At 45.4% G+C, this 26,078-nt stretch overlaps 1 protein-coding gene across 1 annotated transcript in view; it reads left to right on the forward strand.

Moving 5' to 3' along the window:
* Window positions 1-25,034, forward strand: part of LOC138282300 (E3 ubiquitin-protein ligase TRIM11-like) — a 110,551-nt gene extending 85,517 nt beyond the window's left edge. Inside the window, exons 7-8 of the mRNA XM_069219686.1 lie at window positions 23,914-24,134; window positions 24,936-25,034. Coding sequence (XP_069075787.1) covers window positions 23,914-24,134; window positions 24,936-25,034 — 320 coding nt within the window. The remainder of the gene's footprint in view (window positions 1-23,913; window positions 24,135-24,935) is intronic.
* The last annotated feature ends 1,044 nt before the right edge of the window (window positions 25,035-26,078 follow it).

Below are 26,078 nucleotides of genomic sequence, written 5' to 3' on the forward strand. Positions count from 1 at the left end.
CTGATATAAAACACTGTCACAGCTTACTCTGCAAACAGATACTGTTCACTTAATTACAGGTAACCCAGACTCCAAGCACAGGCACTGCTGACTCCAACCACGATAATTCCACTGGCACAGGCACTGCTCATTACAGTTCTGCTAATGCTGACTCCAACCATGCACTGCTGATGCAAGAAACAAATACCTCTGATTCAAAACACAGGAACTAATGTCGCCAGTAACAGGCACTGTTCATTCAAAATTGGTACTGCTCATACAGGCACTTTCCCTCGGCCCCTTCACTCACAGGATCTTCTCCATCTTCCGTCTCTTGGGGGGATGAGAGGAGCTGAGGCTGGTGTAGGAGCTGCAGGGGGGAGGGGCTGTAGCTCCTGTGAGGGGAGGGGCTGTGACATTCCATCTCAGATTTAACCCCTTCTGTTCCTGATTCTTCATTTAACTAACATTCAGCACTGACTCCGTGAGCACACCTGACTCCAAATTCAGGCACTACCGATTCCTGTCACAGACACTGGTCGCTCCATTTCAAATAATACTGACTCCAAATACAGGCACCACCTACTCCAGTCACAGACACTACCGATTCTAGTCACAGGCACTGCTGGCCCAAGTCACAGGCACTCGTCAGTCTACTTACAGTAACTTCTGTCTCAGTAATGATGGTCCAGGCACTCGAGGCACAGGCACTGCTGGCTCATTTACAGATAACCATAACTTCAAATTCAGGTACTGTTCACTAAAGATGGGCACTACTGATGTGAAACACTGTCAGTGCATATTCCAAAAACAGGCACTGCTCACTCAAATACAGATAACTATACACAGGTATAACAGACTCATGTCACAGGCACTCCAGACTCCAGCCACATGCACTGCTAACTCAGAGCGCTTCTGAATCCAAGCACAGATACACCTGACTCCATGCACAGGCACTGCTGATTCAAAACTCAACTACTGTTTATTCAAACTGGGCACCTTTGATTCCAGTTACTGCCACTGCTTATTCAAAATACTGCTTGTCCAATACACAGGCACTGCTGACCCAAACACAATAAATCCTGACACTACAGATAATGTTGACTCCAACCCGATAGGCATGATCATTATTGAGGCAAAACACAATACATGTTTACATCATGAACAGGCACTGCTCAGTCAGTTACAGCTAACCTTGGCTCCAGGCATAGGTACTCCAGACTCCTATCATAGGCACTCTTGACTCTAAAGACAGACACTGCTAACTCCAATCATGTTTTAGTCAAAGTAAAACCACTGCTGACGTGTGGCAGGCACTGCTGACTCCGAGCATTGGTACTGCTGATTCAGACACAGAAACTGCTGCCTCAAGTAATGGGCACTGCTCATTCAAAAGAGGCAAAGCTGACTCAAAGCACACACACTGCTACCTCATTTCTAAATAATCCTTACTCCAAGCACAGGCATTGCTCGCTCCAGGTAGAGGCACTGCTGTCTTAATTAAATATAACCCAGACTCCAAGCATAGGCCGCGCTGACTCTTTGCACTGGCACTGCTGATTCAGTTAAGGAGTTCCTGGACTCCAAGCCTAGGCAATGTTGAATTAAAACATAGGCACTGGAGACTTCACTAATACTGACTTCAAACACAGGTTTTTCTGCCTTAATTATTGATAACCTAGCACTTGAAGTCAGCAGTGCCTGTGATTTGTGTCAGAGATAACGCCCACGGCTGACTCCAAATCACAGGAACTATAGACTCCAGGCATAGACACTTCAGACACAGGCACTGCTGATTTAAAAAAGACAACAGGTATTGATGGCTTCAATCACGGAAACACCTCATTCAAAACACAGGCACTGCTGACACCTGACTTCAAGCACAGGGGCTTCTGGTTTAAGACACAGGCACTGCTCACTCCAAGCACAGTCACTTGTCACCCATTACAGATAATGCTGTCTGCAAATACAGGCACTGTTAAACACAAGCACTACTGATGTGAATTAGTGTCACTGCTTACTCCATGAATAGACACTGTTCACTTAATTCCAGGTATCCCAGACTCCAGGCACAGGCACTGCTGACTCATTACAGATAGTGCTGACTCCAATCCCAGAGGTCCCGACTACAGGCACAGGATCTGCTGACTACAGTACTCATAATGCTGACTCCAAGCACAGGCACTGCTGATGCAAAAAACAAATACTGCCAATTTAAAACAGGAAGACAAGACTGAAGCTACTGACTTCAGTCACAGGCACTGCTGATTCAATATAGGCACCTCTGATACAGGCACTACTCACCTCATCCAAAAGCACAGCTGAATCAAATTACAAGTACTATTGGCTCCAAACACAGGCACTGGTGACTCAGTTATGGATATTTTTTATAATGTTTACACCAAGCACAGAATTTCCTGTCTCCAGTGCATCTAAGACTTTCTCCCAAGCACATGCACTGCTGCCTCAGTTATAGATGATCCTGATTCCAAATACAGGCACTGCTAACCCGCAACAAAGACATTACTGACTCCGCTCAGTGGCACTTAACTTCAAGCCCAGCCACTTTTCTTTCAAAAGACATGCACTGCTCACTCCATGCACAGTCACTCATGGCTCATTACAGATAATGCTGACTACTACAAATACAGGCATTTCTAAATATGGGCACTACTGAGATGAAATGCTGTCAGTGCTTAATCCACAAGCAGGCACTACTCATTCACATACACATAACCTTTCTCCAAATGCAGGTACTGGTAACTCCAGTCATAGGCACTTCTGTCTCCTAGCATGAGCATTACAGGCATTCCTGACATCAATCACAGGCACTTCCGGTTCAAAACACATGTACTGCTGACTCCAGTATAGCTTACTTTGACTCCAAACAGGCACTGCTGGCATTAAACAGTCAATGTGGACTTCAATAACAGGCACTACTCACTAAATTATAAATCCATATACAGACATTCATGACTCCGGTGCAGTTAATGCTCACTCCTGGTCCATGCACTGCTAACTGAATTACATGTAATTCTAATTCAAAGGCACTGCTGACTGCCAGCCGAGCCGAGGCAATTCTAATTCAAACCGCAGGCACTGTTGACAGCTGTGCTGCTAATGCTAGCTCCAAGCAAAGGCACTGCTGATGCAAAAGACAAATATTGCTGATTCAAAACGCAGGAACTATTGTCTCCAGTAACAGGTACACTTGATTTTAGGCACTTGTCTTCAAGCAAGGCACTGCTGACTCAACACACAGGAATTGCTGACTCAAGCATATTCACTGTTCTCTCAATTGTATATAATTCTTACTCCAAGCACAGGCACTGCTGACTGCTCCCCTGATTGTGCGTGAGAATGTTTAGAGGTGCACACTGTGGAAAAAGCCAAGGTGGGGCCTTTTGTTAATTTTAGAGGCGTCAATAAAAGACATGAAACGAAAAGGTATAAAGGTGCCTATGAGCATTATTTGACAGAGCGGCGTCTTCAGTCCAGAGAGGGCTAAGAGATCACGCAGGAGGCCAAGGGCTGGCACATCGAGTGTACTTTGGGATGGGCTTATCAGCCTGCTAAGGACACAGAACTGTTGAACAAAGGAATAAAGACAACATCTGGCTTCATACAGAACAGTAATTCCATTAAGGTCTGCAGATGTGGTGGGCAAGGCCTCCCAGGAAACATTCAAGCTATCTCTGGTGCTAGGCTTAGCCGAGACAGAGGAGAGGAAGGAGACTTTGGAGGAGAATTAGGAAGAAGTATTGAGACACCGTTATCATGCTTCAATATGTCCTATCATGTTTCTTACTACTAAATATTGGAGCCACTATCTTGTTTAGTTTATAATAATGTACGTATTATGGGCACGCCGATAGGTTTTTGACTATAATAAAATCATAAAAGCATATTTGTAGCGTGGGTTCTTGCGCACGTCTGTTCATGGTGATTAGAAATTAGGAGTCCACGGTCTATGAGTTTCACAGGTCTGATGGTTGCCCAGTACACACCTTCCACACGTAAAAGTGCCACGGGTTGCGTGTGTTTCCAGCAGCAGCGTTCTCTGTCTCGTGTTGTTATGTTGACGTAGTCTGCGCTGCCAGAGGGTCTAGGAAGACATTAGCCCAGGACGTCTTCTGAATAAAATCCAGAAAACATATCACTGTAACTCAGTATTTCACCTCTTGTCACCACCAGCCTTGAGCTGCTGGTAATCAGTGATGGTATTACCGTCAGATACCAGTAATGATGTCACTTATCGTAACAGTGGGTAGTTTAAAAATCCAGTAACCCCATTGACCGTTATTACCACCATTCCACTTCATTCCCTGGAACTTATAAATGATGTCCAGCTTCTCTCCACCTTGACGCTGAGTTGAAGACGCCCCAATCCTTCTCAGCATCCCCAGTTTTCCAGCAGGCGCTTAACACAAAGATACCTGATCTCTGCTGCCATCTCTCAGAGTCCTCACCACAGACTGACCAGACAAAAGCCTGAACAATGTGTCTGAGCGTAATCAAGAAATCTAGCGAATTCCAGCTTTGGGCCTCTCACCGTGTCTGATTAGAGGTGGGCAGTAGGCAAAACAACTCACCTCTCTGAAGAAGCCGAAAGAGTGTCAGGATAAATATGAATCCCATTATATTAATGTGCCACAGAGTTGATGGTGAAATTATTGTTGTCAGACAAGTGGGTGGGAATCATTACGGACCCCTTGGTCCCTGCACACGGCACAGGAGGACTGACACAACTCCACTAGTTATTACTACACCCTCCGAGGGAACTCTTAGCCCTGCATCTGCTGAGGAGTACTGTTTGCATGTGCACATCAGGCTTCTATGTTCGGTAAACCGAGCACCATTGAGTATGAGAAGGGCTCTCCAGGTCATCGTTAAGTCAGCACATTTGAAAGAAAACCTATAATTGGCCATAGTTGTGTCAAACTATAACATTAGCAGGACTCCTATCAGAGACGCAATAGTAAAAGCACTGAGTGGGCGCAGAGGCCAACTGGAAATACTCCTGATTGGACCCCAGTGTCCATGATTCCTATTGTGGTATTACCAAGCCCTAAATGTGTGGTGATGCACCAAAGCTTTACAAAAACACCCACATTGTCCAAGACGGACCTGAACTACCACACAGGGAGTGAGCAGATGTCTGTGGCAGCTCTTCCTACATGTATCACTAGACCTACATATCAGTTACAGCATTTCCATTTACCCTCAATGTGTGATCCTGGGTAAATCAAAGGTAGCAGTGGCAAAAAATGGCCAGAACCCCAATTTAAGTGGTTTACAAATAAAAGGAATTCTGTTCTGTGGTATGTTATGTGTTACGTTGTGTGTATTTGTTCTCTCCTCTTCAGTGGGTGTCCACATTCCTGTGAACAGAACAATTTATTTTAGAGTTTTCTTCAGGACTCACCGCTGCACATTGGCCTGTGGTTGTCACAAGTGTGGCCATAACTGTCTCCAATACTCTAGTGTCCTGCAAAGACTGAACATCAATTGTCCTGCATCGGCATTTGGGAAATGACAGGAAGTGCACAGAGAAGGTAGCGCTGCACATTTTACGCTGCGTGATGACATTGCCCCCACTGTCTATGCATAGGACGGGGCGGGGACTATAGCATATATTCAGGGGAAGAGGAGGGTGGACTTTAAAGTGTGGGGAAGGGAAGATGGACTGTAAAAGAGTTCATGCTTGGGGACTACAACACAAGTCATCTTAATTCAAAGTTTTTTTTTTATTATTGGCAAAGCTTGTAGGTCTGGCTCACAAATGAAAAAAGCAATCTAGAGTTGTTGGCTGTAGGAAGCTGGCTAGCTATGTAGTGTAGCAATGTAAGGGGACACTACGCAGATAGTCCGTGGTGACCCTTAGTGGCTGACAAGGGTTCAAATAATAACCCTAAAAGCTCTCGTTTGAGGTACTGTGCGTGCACAAGGCCACCTTTGGGGGCTCTGGAATGTCCAGGTGCAGTGGTGAGTTACAGAGTTGGGTGTTTCATTCACTTCAATGGAGATTGGCCCAGTTTGAAAGAGGCTGCAAGCATGGACGGGGGAGGGGTCAGTCCGGGGGAACCCACAGGGGGGCTTGATCCTTGAGCTCTCAGGCATGTAGGAACACCGTAGGTCCACTTCTTCTCAGTGGGGGGCTGGGGTGCAGTAGTGTCTTTTGGTGTCGGGTTTGTGTGCTGGTGTCACTCACAGTTGGAGGGGGCCTGAAGAAAGAGGCTGCAGGCGGTGACTGGAAGTCCAGCTTGGCCAACCCCAAGGATGGGCTCAGCTCTTGTGGGTCTCAGGCCCTGTGGGCACTGTCACCTCCCTCAGACTCAGGCTGTGGGGCACGGGTGCAGAGGCACTTTAGGTGTTAGGTGGCAGCGGTCGGGGGACTCACTCTTTCTCTTGGGTTATGCAGAAGGGAGGCCGGCAGGTCAGCTGGGCCAGTCTTGATGTGGCTCTCACTGCCTTTGAAGTTCCTTGGCTTGCAGGTTGGTTTTCCTCGGTGTTGGTGTCCGGACTGAACACAACAAGCCTTGGCTGCTGCAGGGGGTCGGGTGTTGGTGTCTGCAGCTGCAGGGGAGTCGCTCCTCAACTCCAAGGGAGATTCTCTGGTGACTGGTGAAGCACTGACAGCCCCCCAGGTTTCTTGGAGTCTACACAGCAGCAGGATGAGTCTCTTTCTTCCACGATTGTTGGGGGCTACAGAGAGGCAGGGTTAGCGTCAAGTCAGTTGTTGCTTCTCTGTTCTCGGGACAGCACTCTTCTTCGTCCAGTCCTTTCCTTTGTCTGTCGAACTCTGAAGTCCTAGTATCTGGGGCCCCCGTAAATACTCAATTCAGGGGCATTAAGGGGAGTGAAGGGTAGTAGCCAATGGGCTCCTTACCCCTGGGCTCACTACATCCCATAAATGACCACTTCCTTTGGGGTGTGGGCATCACCCTGTCCCAGAATTCCTAATTCCACTACACACAAGATGGTGGGATTCTTATTTTCATGTTCTTTTCAGGCTGGTCACCCTAGGGGTGTGTCCAGCCTGGCAGAGCAACACGCCTCCTGCATAGCAAATTTCCCCCCCTGTCCTGGTGACAAATGGGCCTCAGGGCAGGGGGTTGCCTCTCCCAGGTCTGGGGGGAGGTGGAGGTCGCATACTAAAGGCGGCACAGACAGAATTCCCTGGCCTCGGTTTGCAGATTTACTAGCCATCCTGCTGGCTGAGGTGATAACACCTGCTGCTAGAGCAGGCATTCTTTCTGACCTCGGAGAGCAGAGGCTCTCACCCCCAGGAAGTCAGAAAGTATTCTGTGGTGGGAGGCTGGGCGAAATCAGTCAGCCAGCACACTAGAAGACTAGGAGGTTTGAGGGGGCACCTCTAAGACACCCGCTGGCAGTACATGCTTTAAGATGGCGGCCCATTCACTTGCAATGTCTAAGAATAGAAATAGACATCACGAGCCATACCTGCTCAGGCAGCTATGTCCTCACATGTATTATAATGCACCCTGCTTTAGGGCTCTCAAGGCCTGCTATAGGGGTGTTTTCCATATAATGCATGCAGTGACCTTGGTGTGGCACACAGTGAGTGTGCCATGTTGTGTTGTCACTAAGGGCCTGCACCCTGTCACACAGTCTGCGATGGCAGGCCGAGTACAATTTGTATGTGGGTCCTTCGTGGTATAAGATATGCTGCAGACCCTCTTTAGTACCCATGCCCTATGTGCCCAGGGTACCATCTACTAGGGACATACATGGGTGCTAAAGTCCTTTGCAAGTACTGAAACAATCAGACATACTTTGTTTTAAGGAAAGAGCACTTCTAAAAGGGGCACTACGTGGGGGAAGGTGGCATCCAGTTTCCTACATAAATAACCAGGTGTTCTTTGCCGCCCCGTACCCTTGGTGAAGAGAGATTGAATATAGCTGTGTGGTTGGGTTCAGAGTCTGTGATGCGCCAGAAGGTGCGCATTAGTACATAAATGACCAGGTGCTCTGTGCCGCCCGTGACCGTGGTGAAGAGAGATTGAATATAGCTGTGTGGTTGGGTTCAGAGTCTGTGATGCGCCAGAAGGTGCGCATTAAGACCAATATCGGCCTGTGAGAATGATCCTGTAGAAGGTCCCAAAGCATCAAAAGGGATCAACCCCTCGTTCTCGAATAGGGCCCCCCACGGGATTATTCCTGCTTGTGCTACTGCGCTGCCATTACAGAGGTGCACCCGGTGCTCGCGCCAGCTGCGAGGGAGGTTGGGTGTATAGGAAACGGTTGTTTTGCTGCAATTGGATTGTATCGATGAGATGTGATGCAAAGTAACAAAGTGAAGATGTACTTCTCTGTTCACGTTAGTAGCAACAAACCTATGAAATGAAAACAAAGCCTTCTCCCGCATGTCTGTGCTCCTGATATTCCGCAGGGGAGAGGGTAAATGAGGGAGCGCCCAGGAAGTTTTGGCACTCGGAGTGGAGGGCAGGAGATTAGGGAGGGGGCTACCGAAGAGACAGATGCCTGCGTCAATGGGGCAGTGGGAGTGGTCCTTCTGTGTGGACAGTGGAGTCTGAGGCCACCTCACTGTGGGCATCAGACGTTCAGAGGGATGGCCATGTGTAGGTGCACAGACAGCCATCACTGGGGACCACTCTTCTGAGGTCACACCACTCACGGCACAGATACGAAGGATGGGCTTCTAGGCACTTAGCAGTGTGTGCCACGGTGTTGGGGGAGCATCAGGAGTGAGTAGAGTAGCCAGAGTGAGACCATGGGGATGGGGGTGACTACTGATGCTAAAAGGACAGGATCTTCTCTTCCTCTATTAGACATTTGTAACTTATAAACTAAATGTCAAGCCAGCATCTTCTCATGAGAACCAAGACACACAGAGGTTACCCGACTCTTTTAATGCAAATCTCTCCAGGTAGGAGCTCAATCAATCAATCATTCAATCAGGTATTTGTAAAGCGCAGCTTATCACCCGTGGGGTCTCAAGGCGCTAGGCTTAGACCTGGCATTTTCCAGGTGTAGGAGGCTAGCCTGGCTTGTAATGGGTACCAGAGGTACTTACACCTTGTGCCAGGCCCAGTTATCCCTTATTAGTGTAGAAGAGGTGCTTCTAGCAGCTTAGGCTGATAGAAGATAGCTATGGCAAAGCAGCTTAGGCTGAACTAGGAGACATGTAAAGCTCCTACTATACCACTGGTGTCATATGCACAATATCATAAGAAAACACAATACACAGATATACTAAAAATAAAGGTACTTTATTTTTATGACAATATGCCAAAAGTATCTCAGTGAGTACCCTCAGTATGAGGATGAGAAATATACACAAGATATATGTACACAAACCAAAATTATGCAGGTTATAGCAAGAAAAGTAATGCAAGCAGTGTAAAGTTACAATAGATTGCAATAGAAGCACATAGGTATAGGGGCAACACAAACCATATACTCCAAAAGTGGAATGCGAACCACGAATGGACCCCAAACCTATGTGAGCTTGTAGAGGGTCGCTGGGACTGGAAGAAAACAGTGAGGGTTAGGAAAATAGCCCACCCCAAGACACTGAAAGGTAGGTGTAAAGTGCACCTACTACCTCCAGAGAGCACAGAAGCCGTGGTAGGGGGATTCTGCAGGAAAAACAAACACCAGCAATGCCACAACAGTGGATTTCCGGACCTGAGTACCTGTAAGACAAGGGGACCAAGTCCAAGAGTCGCGACAGTGTCGAGAGTGGGCAGGAGCCCAGGAAATGCCAGCTGAGGGTGCAAGGAAGCTGCCACCTGTTGGAAGAAGCTTGGTGTTCTGCAAGAACGAAGAGGACTAGGAACTTCCCCTTTGGAAGATGGATGTACCACGTCGTGAAGAAGCTTGCAGAGGTGTTCCCACGCAGAAAGACCGCAAACAAGCCTTGCTAGCTGCAAGGGTTGCGGTTAGGGTTTTTGGATGCTTCTGTGGCCCAGGACAGACCAGGATGTCGCCACTTGGATGAGGTGACAGAGGGGGTGTCCAGCAAGTCAGAGAGCCCTAACAGAAGCAGGCAGCACCCACAGAAGTACCTGAGCAGGCAGCTGGAAGAAGAGTGAACCGGAGTCCACACAAAGTCACAAAAGGGAGTCCCACGACGCCGGAGGACAACTCAGAAGCTTGTGCACTGCAGGTTAGAGTGTCGGGGACCCAGTCTTGGCTGTGCACGAAGGAAATCCTGGAAGAGTGCACAGGAGCTGGAGCAGCTGCAAATCGCGCGGTACCCAGCAATGCAGTCTAGCGTGGGGAGGCAAGGACTTAACTCCATCAAACTTGGACTGAAGAGTCACTGGACTGTGGGAGTCACTTGGACAGAGTTGCTGAGTTCCAGGGACCATGCTTGTCGTGCTGAGAGGGGACCCAGAGGACCAGTGATGCATTCTTTTGTTGCCTGCGGTTGCAGAGGGAAGATTCCGTCGACCCACGGGAGATTTCTACAGAGCTGTTGGTGCAAGAAGGAGGCAGGCTACCCCCAGAGCATGTACCACCTGGAAACAGTCGAGAAAGCCGGCAGGATGAAGCGATACAAGGTTGCTAGTAGTCGTCTGGCTACTTTGTTGCGGTTTTGCAAGCAACCTGAGCAGTCAGCGGTCGATCCTTTGGCAGAAGGTGAAGAGGGAAATGCAGAGGAACTTTGGTGAGCTCTTGCATTCGGTATCTGGTGAGATCCCCAAAGCAGAGACCCTAAATAGCCAGAAAAGGAGGTTTGGCTACCTAGGAAGGAGGATTGGCTACTAAGAGAGGTAAGAGCCTATCAGAAGGAGCCTCTGACGTCACCTGCTGGCACTGGCCACTCAGAGCAGTCCAGTGTGCCAGCAGCACCTCTGTTTCCAAGATGGCAGAGGTCTGGAGCACACTGGAGGAGCTCCGGGCACCTCCCAGGGGAGGTGCAGGTCAGGGGAGTGGTCACTCCCCTTTCCTTTGTCCAGTTTCGTGCCAGAGCAGGGCTGGGGGATCCCTGAACCGGTGTAGACTGGCTTATGCAGAGATGGGCACCATCTGTGCCCATCAAAGCATTTTCATAGGCTGGGGGAGGCTACTCCTCCCCAGCCCATCACACCTATTTCCAAAGGGAGAGGGTGTAACACCCTCTCTCAGAGGAAATCCTTTGTTCTGCCTTCCTGGGCCAGGGCTGCCTGGACCCCAGGGGGGCAGAAACCTGTCTGAGGGGTTGGCAATAGCAGCAGCTGCAGTGCAAACCCTGAAAAGGCAGTTTGGCAGTACCCGGGTTCTGTGCTAGAGACCTGGGGTATCATGGAATTGTCCCCCCAATGCCAGAATGGCATTGGGGTGACAATTCCATGATCTTAGACATGTTACATGGCCATGTTCGGAGTTACCATTGTGACGTTGTACATAGGTAGTGACCTATGTACAGTGCACGCGTGTAATGGTGTCCCCGCTCTCACAAAATCCGGAGAATTTGCCCTGAACGATGTGGGGGCACCTTGGCTCGTGCCAGGGTGCCCACACACTAAGTACCTTTGCACCCAACCTTCACCAGATGAAGGTTAGACATTTAGGTGGCTTATAAGTTACTTAAGTGCAGTTGTAAATGGTTGTGAAATAACGTGGACGTTATTTCACGCAGGCTGCAGTGGCAGGCCTGTGTAAGAATTGTCAGAGCTCCCTATGGGTGGCAAAAGAAATGCTGCAGCCCATAGGGATCTCCTGGAACCCCAATACCCTGGGTACCTCAGTACCATATACTAGGGAATTTTATGGGTGTACCAGTGTGCAAATGTGAATTTTTAAATTTAGTCACTAGCCTGTTAGTGACAAATTTGAAAAGCAGAGAGAACATAACCACTGAGGTTCTGGTTAGCGAAGCCTCAGTGAGACAGTTAGGTATCATACAGGGAACACATACATATAGGTCACAAACTTATGAGCACTGGGGTCCTGGCTAGCAGGGTCCCAGTGACACATAACAAACATACTGACAACATAAGGTCTTCACTATGAGCACTGGGCCCTGGCTAGCAGGATCCCAGTGAGACAGTGAAAACACCCTGACATATACTCACAAACAGGTCAAAAGTGGGGGTAACAAGGCTAGAAAGAGACTACTTTCTCACACCAGGTCACGGAAAGCAACTCCTGAAGTCAGCCATAACGGAGGGAAGCAGTAAAGTACGACTCATCCTGGCCTGGAAGGGTTTGAGTAATCAAGTGGGGTATGTCACGCTCAATCTTAGAATCGAACTGTTAGTTATCCTGTGAGATATGCCGCCCTCTACCTTTGGGTAGGAGGGTTTGGGGTTTCTCTGTAATATGTCTAATTCCACTATGTAAGGAGAAGGTTTGAGTTATCAGGTAGGTATGTCTCACTCTAATCCTGGAATAGGAAGGTTTGAGTTATCAGTGAGGTATGTCTCACCCGATCCAGGAACAAGAGGGTTTTGAGCTGTCAGTGAAGTATGTCTCACCCCAGCCAGGATTAGGAGCGTTTGGATTATCAGTGAGGGATTCTCACTCCAGCTAGGAATAGGAGGGTTTGAGTTATCAGTGAGGTATGTCTCACCCCAGCCAGGTAGAGGAGGGTTTTGAGTTGTCAGTGAGGTATGTCTCACCCATGCCAGGAATAGGAGGGCTTTGAATTATTAGTGAAGTAGGTGTCACCCCAGGGGGGAATAGGAGAGTTTTTAGTTATCAGTTAGGTATGTCTCACACCAGCCAGGATTAGGAGGGTTTTGAGTTATCAGTGAGCTATGTCTCACCGCAGCCAGAACAAGGGGGGTTGTGAGTTATTAGTGAGGTACGTCTCACCTGAGCCAGGAATATGAGGGTTTGAATTATCAGTGAGGTATGTCTCACCCCAGCCAGGAAGAGGAGGGTTTTGAGTTATCAGTGAGCTATGTCTCACCTCAGCCAGAACAAAGGGGGGTTGTGAGTTATTAGTGAGGTACGTCTCACCTGAGCCAGGAATATGAGGGTTTGAATTATCAGTGAGGTATGTCTCACCCCAGCCAGGAAGAGGAGGGTTTTGAGTTGTCAATGAGGTATGTCTCACCCTAATCCTGGAACAGGAGGGCTTTGAGTTATTGGTGATGTAGGTGTCGCCCCAGCGAAGGATAGGAAGGTTTTTAGTTACCAGTGAGGTATGTCTCACCCTAGCCAGTATTAGGAGGGTTTTGAGTTCTCAGTGAAGTATGTCTCACCCCGGCCAGGAATAGGAGGGTTTTGTGTTATCAGTGAGATATGTCTCACCCTAATCCTGGAACAGGAGAGTTTTATTTATGAAGCTACCGTGAGGTTGTAGTGTTTGAGGTAACAATTAAAGTATGTCTTTCCATAACCAGGAATAGGAGGGTTTGAGTTCTCAGTGAGGTATGTCTCACCTCATCATGGCAGAGGGGGATAGACCCTGCTCTTATAAATGTAGTTAGAAGTCTGCACCCCAATATCCAGATGAAATTTCAGTACACCCAACAGGGAGATTGCACCACGTTTATCTCTGTGGACAAAGCTGTAAAGCAGGGTTGTATCTTAGCTCCCTTTTTATTTTTATTATATATTAATGCATGGAGTCTTTTTTGATATCTCTTAATTGTAATGTCCCTGTGATTGCCTCTCAACCTGTCCCAGTTTATTATATGCAGACGATGCTGTGCTGATTGCTCGCACGGCGAATGGGTTACAGCTCCTCTTAGAAGGGGTTAATAGTTTTATGGGAAGCCGTAAACTCAAAGTAAATGGCATGAAGTCCTTTGTCTTGACCTGTGGCCCAAAAAATACTCGAACCAGAAGATTTTTTATAGGAGGCACAGAGATTCCGAAGACGCAAACTTTTAACTATCTGGGTTTTATGTTTAACGACAATTTACAAAGGGAAAGATTCATCCTTCAGAGAAGACGGGGATGGAAGCCTCTAGTGAGGCCATCTTCAGTGTTGCCAGGAAACTCAGACATAAACCGTTGGCTGAAATCATCACCTTATATAGGGTAAAGTTCTCAGTGTCGGCACTCATGGTGCAGGAATACGGGGCTATACTACACTTGAGTTACTCTTGGGAAATCCAAGGAATTTAACAAGTTTTAATACCCACAGTGAGTTGGGGGTGGACTACCTGGAAGACAAGGAAGGGTTAGTACCACTCCTGATGTGGATCAAGATTTGGACCTCCAAGAACTTACACTTTCCTTGTAATATTGTTTAAGATTGTCTTGCAGAGTCTACTGTGCAAGCTCTCCCCTGGATTAAGTATATTAAAGAGTCACTGTATGCTCGGGTCTGAATAGCTATTTTGTAATCCTGATGAGATCCCTTGTAACAGCAAACATCAGGGAAGGGAGAAATATCTGTTTTTTAAAGAGGAGGCCAGATATAGGCGTAAGCTTGATTTTGTATCAGTTCAGTCATGCGTACCTATATCCGCTGCTATGGGCAAGGAGCCGTATCTAACGTGGTTTAAAGATTCAGCAGTTAGATTGTATCTCACCCATTTTCATGGAAACAGGATTCATTTCTCAGTGGCCTTTCCGGTACCGGGTACATGGTTCCACAATCTGCTGGTTCCCCTTGTGACGGCCACAGACGGAAGGTCACTTCAGTCTTCCAAGCACTTTATTCTTTCTCACACTCGATGCTCTGATCCTAGGCTGCGGCTCTTACCCCAGTGCTCAGGGGTAGGTACTTTGATAACCATAAGGAGAGCTTTCCCCAGCACCTTGAGTCCCCAGGACTCTGCTGTGCAGTTTTGAATTTTAATATAGAATCATTGAAAGCGAGAAAAAAATATGCTTTGTAGTGGTGTTTTTTTAACTGAGAATCATTCGGGTTTGTATGTTTTGTAAAAGGCTATTGTACATTGTTTTATGAAGATATTTTGTTTTAAACTCTGCATGGTTTATGCTTTGATTAGTATTTTTATAACTTTCTATTTGTAATCATGATGAACTTTTAGCTGTAATTATGATGAATTTGTGTAGTATGATTTTTAAAGGTTTTTCTTTTGTAGCTTGAATGGTTTATAACAAATAAAGATGATGATGATATCTCCATAGCACCTCTCACATGTATTTAATTTGTTTTATAGCACCTCTTACCAGCGTAGAGTGTTGGAGAACTTACATCACACACACATACAGAGACAATGAATCATACGTGTGTAAATCAGTGTATAGACCATGTTATGTAAGACAAAGGGGACTACAAGGAGTAGGGTTCACGTCATCCATACTGGTAGAATTTTTTAAGAGTGCTTGGTCTGCGCAATCACAAACTAAGAGGTGGGCCGTCTGCTGTGCTGCGTCGTCCATCCCAGAAGACGGTCATGCTCCTGTGATGCGTTGTCAGTCCTGGAAGAGGGCTCTGCTCCTGTGCTGCATAGTCAGTCCCGGAAGGGGGTCATGCTCCTGTGATGCATTGTCAGTCCTGAAAGAGGGTCGTGCTCCTCTGCTGTGTTGCCAGTCTCGGAAGGGGGTCATGCTCCTGTGCTGCGTTGTCACTCCCGGAAGAGGGTTGTGCTCCTGTGCTGCGTTGTCACTCCAGGAAAAGAGTTGTGCTCCTGTGCAGCATTGTCAGTCCCGGAAGAGGGACTCCTTTAGGACAGCAGACCATTCAGTTTTTGGCAGCAAAGCACGTCAGCAAAATCCATTAGAAACAGCATCAGGGGGGAATGCAGAACACGGGCTTCACACAGAAATCTAAAAAGCTCCAGCAGACAAGTCAACGGCAATAAATTCAGAAAGGGACTTCTCGCAAACTTCCTCAGTCCATCCCTAATCAAAAATACTCCAAGCGGTTCAATTGGTCAGTTCGATGACTCCACATTTTGCAAAAGGGGCAAGGTCCAATTAGAATTTAGCACAGATCAAAATTGAAACATCCGAGTGTCTTCCCAGGACTTGGTGAGAAGACATCTCTCTTTTCCCCGTGACTCCAATAATAGAACAATTTTTATACATCACTTGTTGCAAATTAAATTCCTTCCCATGGCACAGGTTGTCTTCTTTCGTTGACGTTATAATTGTTCCCTTATATAATGGCACTACTTTATATTCAGTCCAATGTTCTCAACATAACCATTCCAAGGTTGCCGCAAACAAAATGTACACATAATACAATACGACTCTTAACTATTCGTGGGAGACATCCTAAGGGAAAAATTCATGTCAGAAAGAAGAAATGATTCACTATTCATGTGACTTCAAATATACAATTTCCAGCCTGGTTATGCTTACACAAGAAAATAAAATGCATTCCTATCATCTTTAATAAAACACACATAATATGCAAGTTCATGATTTCAGAATTTCAACATTATTAACATCTCATCTAAATAAGCAGAAACATTTTATTAATAATTACAATCTTTGTAAAGGCATCACATAAAATATGACAGAGATGTGCATTTATAACTCTATACTAATAAATCATTAAACATTATAAATCAAATAATTTCTCTGATAACTGTTACTCTAAAATTGATTATACTCAAATACTGTGTGAAATCATGCTAGCACATTGTCAGTTCTGGTAGGCACAATATCTGCCACTTTCTAAACGGGGACACTTTCAGAATACATGTCAGAGCAGTTTCTTCCAAGTTAGGCCTTAAAAACGTTAGCATATATGTTGCCAAAAACTGACACCTGGTGCACTAAAAGCATTACTAAAATTTATGCTCCAACAGTCCCTCCTCTGACGGCAAACTATGCCCTCACAAAAGGACCATTCACATTTCAATCAGACAATTCAAAATGTTGATGTCTTACATATTATACACCTTGGTCTACTTAAAATCTCAATTCCCAGGTTCTTAAATAAGCACTCCTCATTATCTCCATTTCAATCTTTTCCCTTCTTTGTTTATTCTTAGCCCTTTTCTCTTTCCATATCCGGTATTACTTGTAAAATCAAAATGCAACTAAGGCACACAAAGCCACGATCAACACAGGTCTCAAAATCATTCCCACTATTCCTTTTCCTTAGCTTGCAAACAATTTTCCAATGACTGAAAACCCATTTCTGATTTATTTCCACACAGTGGTGACTGACAACTCATTCAGGTAATTTGTTTGATCATTGGTGTTAGAGATAAATTTCCTTATCTCCTTACTATTGTCTGTTATGTACATGCAACATTGTTGCACATGTAAAACTTTACAGACTTCGCATACCTTCACAAGCAAAATGTCTTATGCAAGACGATTTTGCAAAACCATTGATCTCATAGCAAGCATCTCTGTATCCACTAATAATAATGCACCTGCTGTATCTGTAGATACTTTATCTACAACAGTTGACAACTTCCTAATCTTGATATCATTCAAGATCAATCCAACTGATGGAATAATGGCACCAAAGATATCTCCTGTAATCTCTGCGGCACTTGCTTCTCTCTTAACTCTGGAATTTGGTTTCTCTTTCCAGACTGGATTGTCAAAAATCTTTATGTGCTAAATCTTAGGGAAAACTACTCCCAGATAACATGTACCATCCCATCCTTTTGGCAGCTTGAAATAGGCTTTTTTCCCACAAATGAAATAAGCACCTGCTATGGCTGGATCTTGTCTGTTCAGCAAAAAAGTCCAAACACACTTAAACAAAAATACACATCTACATTCACTAGTTCCTACAAAATGTGTATCTGTCTTTGACTTAGGCCTATATATACATAGTTTACCTACATGTTGCCAATCCAGAGCCAAATACCCTTGTGTAGTACTGCTTGCAGCATGTGCAGTGTCCTTCTGCCCGTCTGGTAAAACTGTTCCCTTTTCTATTCTTGTTTTAATTGCTCTCCTTCTGTCATCTACTTGTCCAATGATTTCCTTTTCTGCTTGTGTCAAAATGCAGGTTAAATTGTTTTCTATGCATATACTGTACCAAGAGTCAGGGTTGGCTACAAGAAACTGCCCACAATATCAATATTTTTAGCATTAGTAAAACTTTTCAGGTGCTGATTTACAGCCACAAAAGAAAAGACAAGGTCAAAATTTGAATAAAAATATTGAAAATACTCCTGCTGATAGAATAGCGTTAGTAATAGACAGCAAGAAATTCCATAAGTTAGTGGCAAACTGTGATAAGTAGTCCCTTCTTGAAATGATGAAGGGATCTGTGTGCAGATATAAGAAATGCGTACATCCATAGCGTCAATGAACTCACACAACAACTTATAATACACATTCAATGTCGAATCTCCCTTTGAACTGTCAGTCTGTAACAATCTCTGATCCTCATGCTCAGGATCTCGTTCTGCGACTAACGCCGGTGTAACTGTGCTCTCAATCTCATAATTCTCAGGCAAACTCAATCCAACTATCAATAAAACACTCACAAGCACACATACTGTTGCTAATCCTACACGCACATACTTGCACTTACTGCTTTTGCCTTGATCAGATTTCATGACTTGTCTAGAATCCGACCACATTATAAAAATTCAAAGAATGCAAAAACAAAAGTCAAAAATGTACAAGCGGCTTTCAATTCATTTAAAGCGTCTTTTCCTTTTTTTTCTTTCTTTTATGTGAGCAAAGCAAAAATAAAAATCTATCTTTTAAAATTGTTGCACTTATCTACACAGTCCTTGAGCTTCTAGAAAGAGTTCAGCAAGAATTTCCTCTGTTTGCAAATGTTCAAAGTTCACTATTGAAAGCTCAAATGTCCCTAATAATAAACCATCTGAAACTCACTGATGAGTACTTCAGCAAATAATGCCTCTGTTCATCATGAGGCAATGACATTTCAAAGTCCAATTCCAAAGCTCTTTCAATCTCCAAAATGCGCAGCTGAAGTCGAATTGTTAGCAGAAAAGGCAGCAAACTCCTTCTCCCACGACTTGGCACTCTTTTTCTCTTTGATCTCCTTGCTGCACCACCTTCGCTATTACTTTGATCTGATTCTTCAGTCGCTTTACTGCATAGCGATTTTATCCATGTTTTAGACACATACTTTAACCCTGTTACATTTCATTCAACATTGCTTTATTTTTCTTGCAATAGCAACATTTGCAGTGCTGTTTTATTTTCTTTATCTCATTGTACTTTCGCCTAGGAAAGCATTACATTTTTAGTAGGGCATTTATTTCACTTTGTGCTTTCTCCTATGCTACACTCAGATAGGTTTGCCGACAAATGTGATATGCTGTGTCTCCAACACACACACTCATACATGGGGACTATTTCTTAGAAAATTAGCTGCTTCATTATAAAAACACCCCTTTGTCCCAGACCTGTTGGAGGAAGATTCCAGCCAGATGAGCACGATTGCATGCTGATTGCTGACTGCTGACTGCTGACTGCTTCGCAACAGCTACCTGCCTAGACGGCCAGACCCCTGATCCACATGGGGACGGTGTCTCTCAAGATTACAGGCTACTTCTTCCAGGTATGAAGGATGGTGTACCCCCAGGGGGGAAACCCAAAGGGCAGATTAGGCTTTTTATGCTGTGCTCAGACATAGTTTAGGTGGGAGAAATAGATACATCACTCCTAGTGACAGTATGGTAGGACTATTCTTGTGTTTTACTCTGTTAGTCACCTGTTTACTTTTATTGTGTTTTATCATCCTAGTTATTGCAATGCATGCGTTTTTATCTAAGATGCAGTTACTTCAATAAATCCTTATTGAACTATATTCTGCCTCTGTTGTCTTTGCCTGTATGAGACTTTTGGTAACTGAGAGAAAGGGATGGGATCTGATCGACCATTATTCCCCTGAGGAGTCTTTTCGCCATGCGCCTGGTTGCCACAATCATCTCCGCCAAAGATGAGGCGCTGCTAGTTGGCCGGAGATCCTGGATTAGGCTGACAGGCGTTATGTGGTGTGGAATTCTATTTAGTAGCCACAATCCATGTGAACCTCTCCCCCAAATCCAGTAACCTTATTAGCATAATGAGAACCTACATGACATGGCGCCACCAACATTTGGTCAGGCACTAATATTCCGATCCTCCTAAGTATCTCTGTCTCATCTAAGGCTAAAGACACCTCAATACTATATACGGAGACATTCCTGGTATTGAGGATTTCCTCCTCAGCTAAATAGGTAGTACCTATATTGAGCTATAGGTTGTTCAAGCTTGAACCTTAAAAGGACTAATCCCCGCTAGGTGTCCTTAACTCTGAACATACATCCACCATTAAAATGGCAACCCACAACGTGTAGCAATTGCAGTAAATATGCAACCACCCCTTACTGCACATTTATTGGCAAATGGCCTAACAGCCCAGGGGGGTCCAGTCACATTTGTTGTTGAGGCTCATCCAGCCTATACAACATATTTTGTTTTATTCTTGGGTCACCTTTCCAGCAGTAGATGGGAACACAAATACATTTGACCAGTATATACCTGCAAACATACCAGCACAATACAGAGCTTATGCATATTTGGAAATACCTTTATCTTATCAAGACCATAACAACTGGCTTGATGGCGCCCTACCACATACAATATTACATGTTAGGTTAGGTCCTCTGAGCAGTGTTGGCCCGACCTGGCCTTTATTGGCCACATATAAACCACACCCTGATGCAGCAACCTTAGCGGTGTCTGAGGTTTGCCGCCTACATATAGAGCTCACAACAATATACAGATTATTAGTACAGTTTGTCATGCAAACATTAAATACTAACCCAGCAAATGCTGCCTCAGTGCAACAACATGCAGTCATGCCAGGCATTAACCCATGCTACTGTACATTCGATGATAGGTACGGTACCCACCAAGCGGGAGGAAATTCCGTTTTGGTTAGCTCAAAAAAAAAATGCACTGGAAGCAGTTTTTCCTCATACAGGGCCGCAGGATCAACATAGAATTCTCACTAAGTGCTTGCCTTTTGGGATGGTTCCCACAGTTGATAGCTGCAATACATGGGACACAGTACGCCAATCTTCCGGAGGTGTTAAAGCTAATTCAAGATTAATAAGGGGCTGCCCCAGCCCTGGATTTGGGGTGCAATTAATGGGCAACTTTGCCACAGTATCCTCAATAATATTAAGTAATCTTAAAGGGGAAGCAGTTGCACTAGCAGTGCTCATGCAGCTCTCTGATGTTCCTCCACAGGATCAAGAACGGGAGCTACCAAAATTTATCGCAGAGACCTATTCTAATATTGGTCGAGATAGTCTGGGGACCAGATCGATTAAACCACAATTTCAAGGCAGATCCAATAAAGATACTACCAAGCAAGCGCCTGAAGGTTTCAAAAAACGCTTGGATAAAAAAACAACAAACACCTAAAAAAGAAAGAGGAGAATCTCCGCATCCGGAGACCCCACAAAATAGATATAACCTTAGAAATATAGATAATATAAAAACACCTGACAGATATCAATATACTAAAACACGCTAATGTAGTTCCTTTCAGGACTCACCGGAAACATGCAGTGAGAGAGGTGGGCGGCCAGAGCAGCAAAATGAGTACTTGAAACTAAGAAAGGACTTACAACTCTCGTCTGAAGTTACAGAAGCGTCGCTAACCAAAACCCCAGTTTAAAAAGAAAAAGGTGGCAACAGTTAGAATTTGACATGCCACTCAAGAAGAGGGCTTTACTGAAGAACAAGAAGTGGGCACTGGCACTGCTCAACAGTGCTGCAGAGGTCACAATAGTTCACCAGGATCTTCAAGAGCATCTGGAGGTGAAAGCAACTGATGACTTCTTACAAGTTGAGACCGTGGGCATGAGTGCCCCCACACCAGATAGGGTGTACAGAGTAACTATTCAGTTAGAAGGAGACATTGAACGCATAATTGACGCTTTCTTTTGGGACCGCATAGTCTCTATTTATGATATTTTGCTGGCTGAAAAAGATTGCCCACCAGAATTCATCCGCAATCTCCTTTATGGAGAGGATGTGATTGAAAACTCTTTCTCGCCCCTGGTTCCCAGAAAGCTTGTTGAAATGCATGCCATTGATTGGGCATTGGCACAGGCACCTGCGTTATATCACAACCAAGTAGGATGGGACAAAGAATCCCACTACCACGTAATAACAATAAAATCCCAACCCCAACTGCAACCTCAGTATCCTATAAAATATGATGCTAAAGCATCTGTGAGGGAAATCCTCAATGAGTTGGAGTACCACTGTGTCATTGAACCCTCAGACTCATCCATGAATAATCCATTATTTCCAGTCACTAAACCCGACAATTCATATTGAATAGTCTTAGACTAGAGACATTTAAATAGTCACACAAAAAAATTTGCTATACAAAAGTCCCCGTACCGCCAGTCTTTAAGGAAAAGGCTGGCGGTATGGGGAGTCATGGGCCCCTGGGTGCCCCTGCACTGCCCATGCCACTGACATGGGCAGTGCAGGGGTCCCCTGACAGGGCCCCATGCAGCTTTTCATAGCAGACAGTGAGAAGCACGACAGGTGCAACTGCACCCATCGCACGGCTGCAACACCGCCGGCCCCATTTGGAGCCGGCTCCTGTGTTGCGGCTGAGATCCCCGCTGGGCGGAAACCAAGTTTACGCCCGCCGGCCCAGCGGGGATCTCAAAATGACGCGGCAGGAGTGCGGTCGCATTGGCGGCCGCCCGGCGGTCAGCCAAGGTCATAATGAGGGCCATAGTACCTGAAAGTAGGAACCTAGCAACTTTTAGCGTCTTTGGCTTTCAGAAAAATTCTGCCGACTCCCACAGGGGTAGGAGAACAGCCGAGGACTGTTCTCAGCTCGTGTAACATCAATCTTACATGACATTGACCCTGAGGTGTTGTCATATGTGGATGACATTTATCTCACAGATGACAACCTCATGCAACATTTAAGACGGGTCGCCCACATTGTTGCAGGATTTGCTGAAATCGGCTACAAATTCAACTTAAAAAAAAACAAAAATAGCTTTCCTTAGTGTCCTGTTTCTAAGACACGAATTGTCGGATGAAGGCAGGAGCCTGGCGCCCAAATTTTTAGAAAAATGCCCTCAACTACAACCTCCAAACACAATAAAGAAGCTCTAGTCAGTATTGGGCTTCTTAAATTTTGGCAGAACATATATTCCAGATTATGCACAACGCATCAAACCATTGTACGATTTAATATGTCCTGATTTTACTGGTAAATTTTGGACAGTCAAATACACACGCATTGTAAAAGCTTTGCAAAAAGACATGCTTGAAGCAAAACACTTGCATACAAGGGACAATAAAAAACATTTGGTCATCAGAGTAATTGCTGGTGCCATTAGTTTCACCTATGTGACATTCAATGGAGATGAGACCGTCACATTTGCATATAAATCACGCTTATATTCCACAGCTGAAAAACGCTTTGCTCCCACTCAGAAAATCTACACTGCTGTCCAGATGGTGGTCCTTGAAGAGAGACCTCTTGCCCAGGGGAAGCACATTATTGTCATCTCCCCCGTTTCCAGCCCTTGAGGCTGTTACTGAAGCCTGCGTTCCAAATGCGAAAGCACTACATCCACGTTGGATCCAATGGGCAACGTCTTTGACAGCCACTGATGTTGATGATGTCTTTGACTCCAAATTACAGACCCAATAATTCTTACAATATGAACTTGAGCATCCAGTTCCAGCAAATACATTGCCTATTGAACAATATCATAAAGTATTGTACACTGATGGTTCAGCCCAACCAGCGATAGGAACAAAACATCAATACGCCGCTGCTTGCACAGTAGTGAGTGGTTCCATGAAAGATGGCTAGTTCCATCCACAAATACTTACACACAGGCTCTAGGAGATTGCACTGCACAACTTGCAGAGCTCAAGACTCTGGTGATGGCACTGGAACATACAGATTCTGAGCAGATGACGCTGATTGTCTGTGAATCGTACTATTGTGTTCCTTCTATGAATATCTGCCTTACTTGGGACAAAATGGGTTCAGAGATTCAAAAGGCAACACCGTTAAATACAGACTTCTGTGGGGGGAAGTAGTGGAGCTGAAAGAATCGCTACCTAGTGTCCATGTTCTACATGCACTAGGACACCAGTGTGTTGGAATAAACGTTGAAGGCAACACTCTGGCTGATGAAGCAGCCAAATCAGCAGTAGCCATGGCTTCTGTTGCTGCAGTAACTCATTTTAAGTTGAAAGTGGATGATGAAACACTGGCAGCCGTGAAAGCTTCAGCTGATTGCAAGCCTTTTCCTAAAGCATGTCCTGCTAAATATTCCTACCGGATGGCAGGTTTGTTTGCTGCACAGGTAACAATACCAGGTGTGGGAGTTCGAACAATTCCCAATAAAGAAATAAGACCTGCGGTAGTGAAAGCAGCACATGAGGGTGTTGCTTCTGCCCATGCTGGTGTGGCAGCTACAATATCAATATTGCAATCACTATATTGGTGGCCAGGTCTATACAAACAGACCAAGCGGTATGTCCTTTGTTGTGACATCTGCCAGCAAATGAGAGTCCAGCTTGAAAAGCCCACCGCAGACACCCCTCTTAATTTCCAACAAACCCTTAAAATGTGTGTACTTGGACCATTGTGGTCCCCTGACACTGGATAGTGCATACAAATACATTGCAGTTGCTGTTGACTCATGCTTCAGATTTCTGTGGGTTTGGCCACAACGCTCGGCAGATGCTTGAGCTGTTATTAAAGATGTGCAAGTCTTTACTGGCACATATGCAGTTGTGGCTTTCCACTCGGACAGGGGCCCTGCTTTTGCCTCAATAGCTTACAGGGACACCATGGCTTTATTAGGGGTCCAACTGCATTACTTGTCTCTATTTGATCCCGAGGAAATAGTGCCGTGGAGCGACAAAACCGAGATTTAAAGCAATCCTTAACAGCTAGAGTATTAGGCACGGGTTGTAGCTGGCTTACACGCCTATATGGAGTCCAGATAGCACTTAATAATCTGCCTAGAAGGTCCCTGGGAGAGCGTTCATCCTACAAATGTATTTTTGTAACTCAAGTGTATGTTCCAGATCTTGATGTTCCTGACGTGGAGGCGGAAGATTCACCCTTTAACATAAATGATTGTGTCACTATCTTGCAGGACTTACAACAATTCCGTGATGACAACGCATCTGCCAATGCTGCCTCCTTTGGAATCTGGGATGTACCAGTAACCAGTATCTACCGGCTGGATTCCTAATCTTAGTGATCTGGTGCGTGAAAAGATTGCTGTGAAAAAGGAATTCAGTCCTTCTTATCGTGCCCAGGTTCCAGTCCTGGGAATACACGGTACCAGAACTGTGATTCTACCACCGCTGCCTGGCTCTAAAGTAAATTGCTTTGTCTCCATCAACAATGTCAAGCTACACCATGTGGCTGATCCTGCACAGCAGACCTATAGGACTCCTGAGTAGTGCCTGCATCCCTCCCACTGCAGACCAGGATGTTGCCTTACAAGTCTTCAACAGTAACGTTGATACCTATCCGAGCTTGGGGAGAGTGGAAAATTAGCTTTCATTGTTTTCACTGACAACTACTTCTACATTGATTTCTGCTAATACGGTGCTATGTTCTACAAATTCTACATAAACGGATGTCTTAACCTACTATACACGAGAGAAGTTTTTTTTAGAGCATGTATGATTCCTGTTGAAATTATATTTTTAAACGAAACAGTGCAACAAACAAGCTGTCTAGGCTTAGCAAACATTAAGGAATTGAGTGCGCCCAATATTCCTACCCCTGTTAAATTGTATAAATGGCAAAAATATATAAATGTGTCCAAAGATCAGCTCAATTAATGAGTTCAGAATGGCACATTTAATGCATCATTTTCACGTCCTTGTGGGTGGTTATTCTAGCCTGTGGACACCAATGGGTGCCATACGCGTTTTGTTAACTCCACTGGGGTTTTAGAATGAATAGGCCAGACCCTCGCTATGTGTCCTCAGAACACTTTGGTATAGTGAGAACATGTAGGCCCTCATTTCGATACTGGTGGTAAAAACTGCCTATCGCTTCAGCGGCGGCCGACAAAAGACCGTCGCCACGGCTACCAGCCATCCACCGTATTATGACCATAGCAGATTTCCGCCAGAACGATGGTGGAAATCCGGCTGTGCCCATGCAGGTGGATGGCGGTAAGGTGGCGCTGCTGCCACCAGCAGCGTCACATCAGTAGACCACCGCCAGCCGTATTATGACCCATTACATGGCCTGGCGGTGTTCTGCTGGTGGACGCTGC

This window comes from Pleurodeles waltl, unplaced genomic scaffold (genome assembly GCF_031143425.1).
Source record: "Pleurodeles waltl isolate 20211129_DDA unplaced genomic scaffold, aPleWal1.hap1.20221129 scaffold_97, whole genome shotgun sequence".
Lineage (NCBI taxonomy): Eukaryota > Metazoa > Chordata > Amphibia > Caudata > Salamandridae > Pleurodeles > Pleurodeles waltl.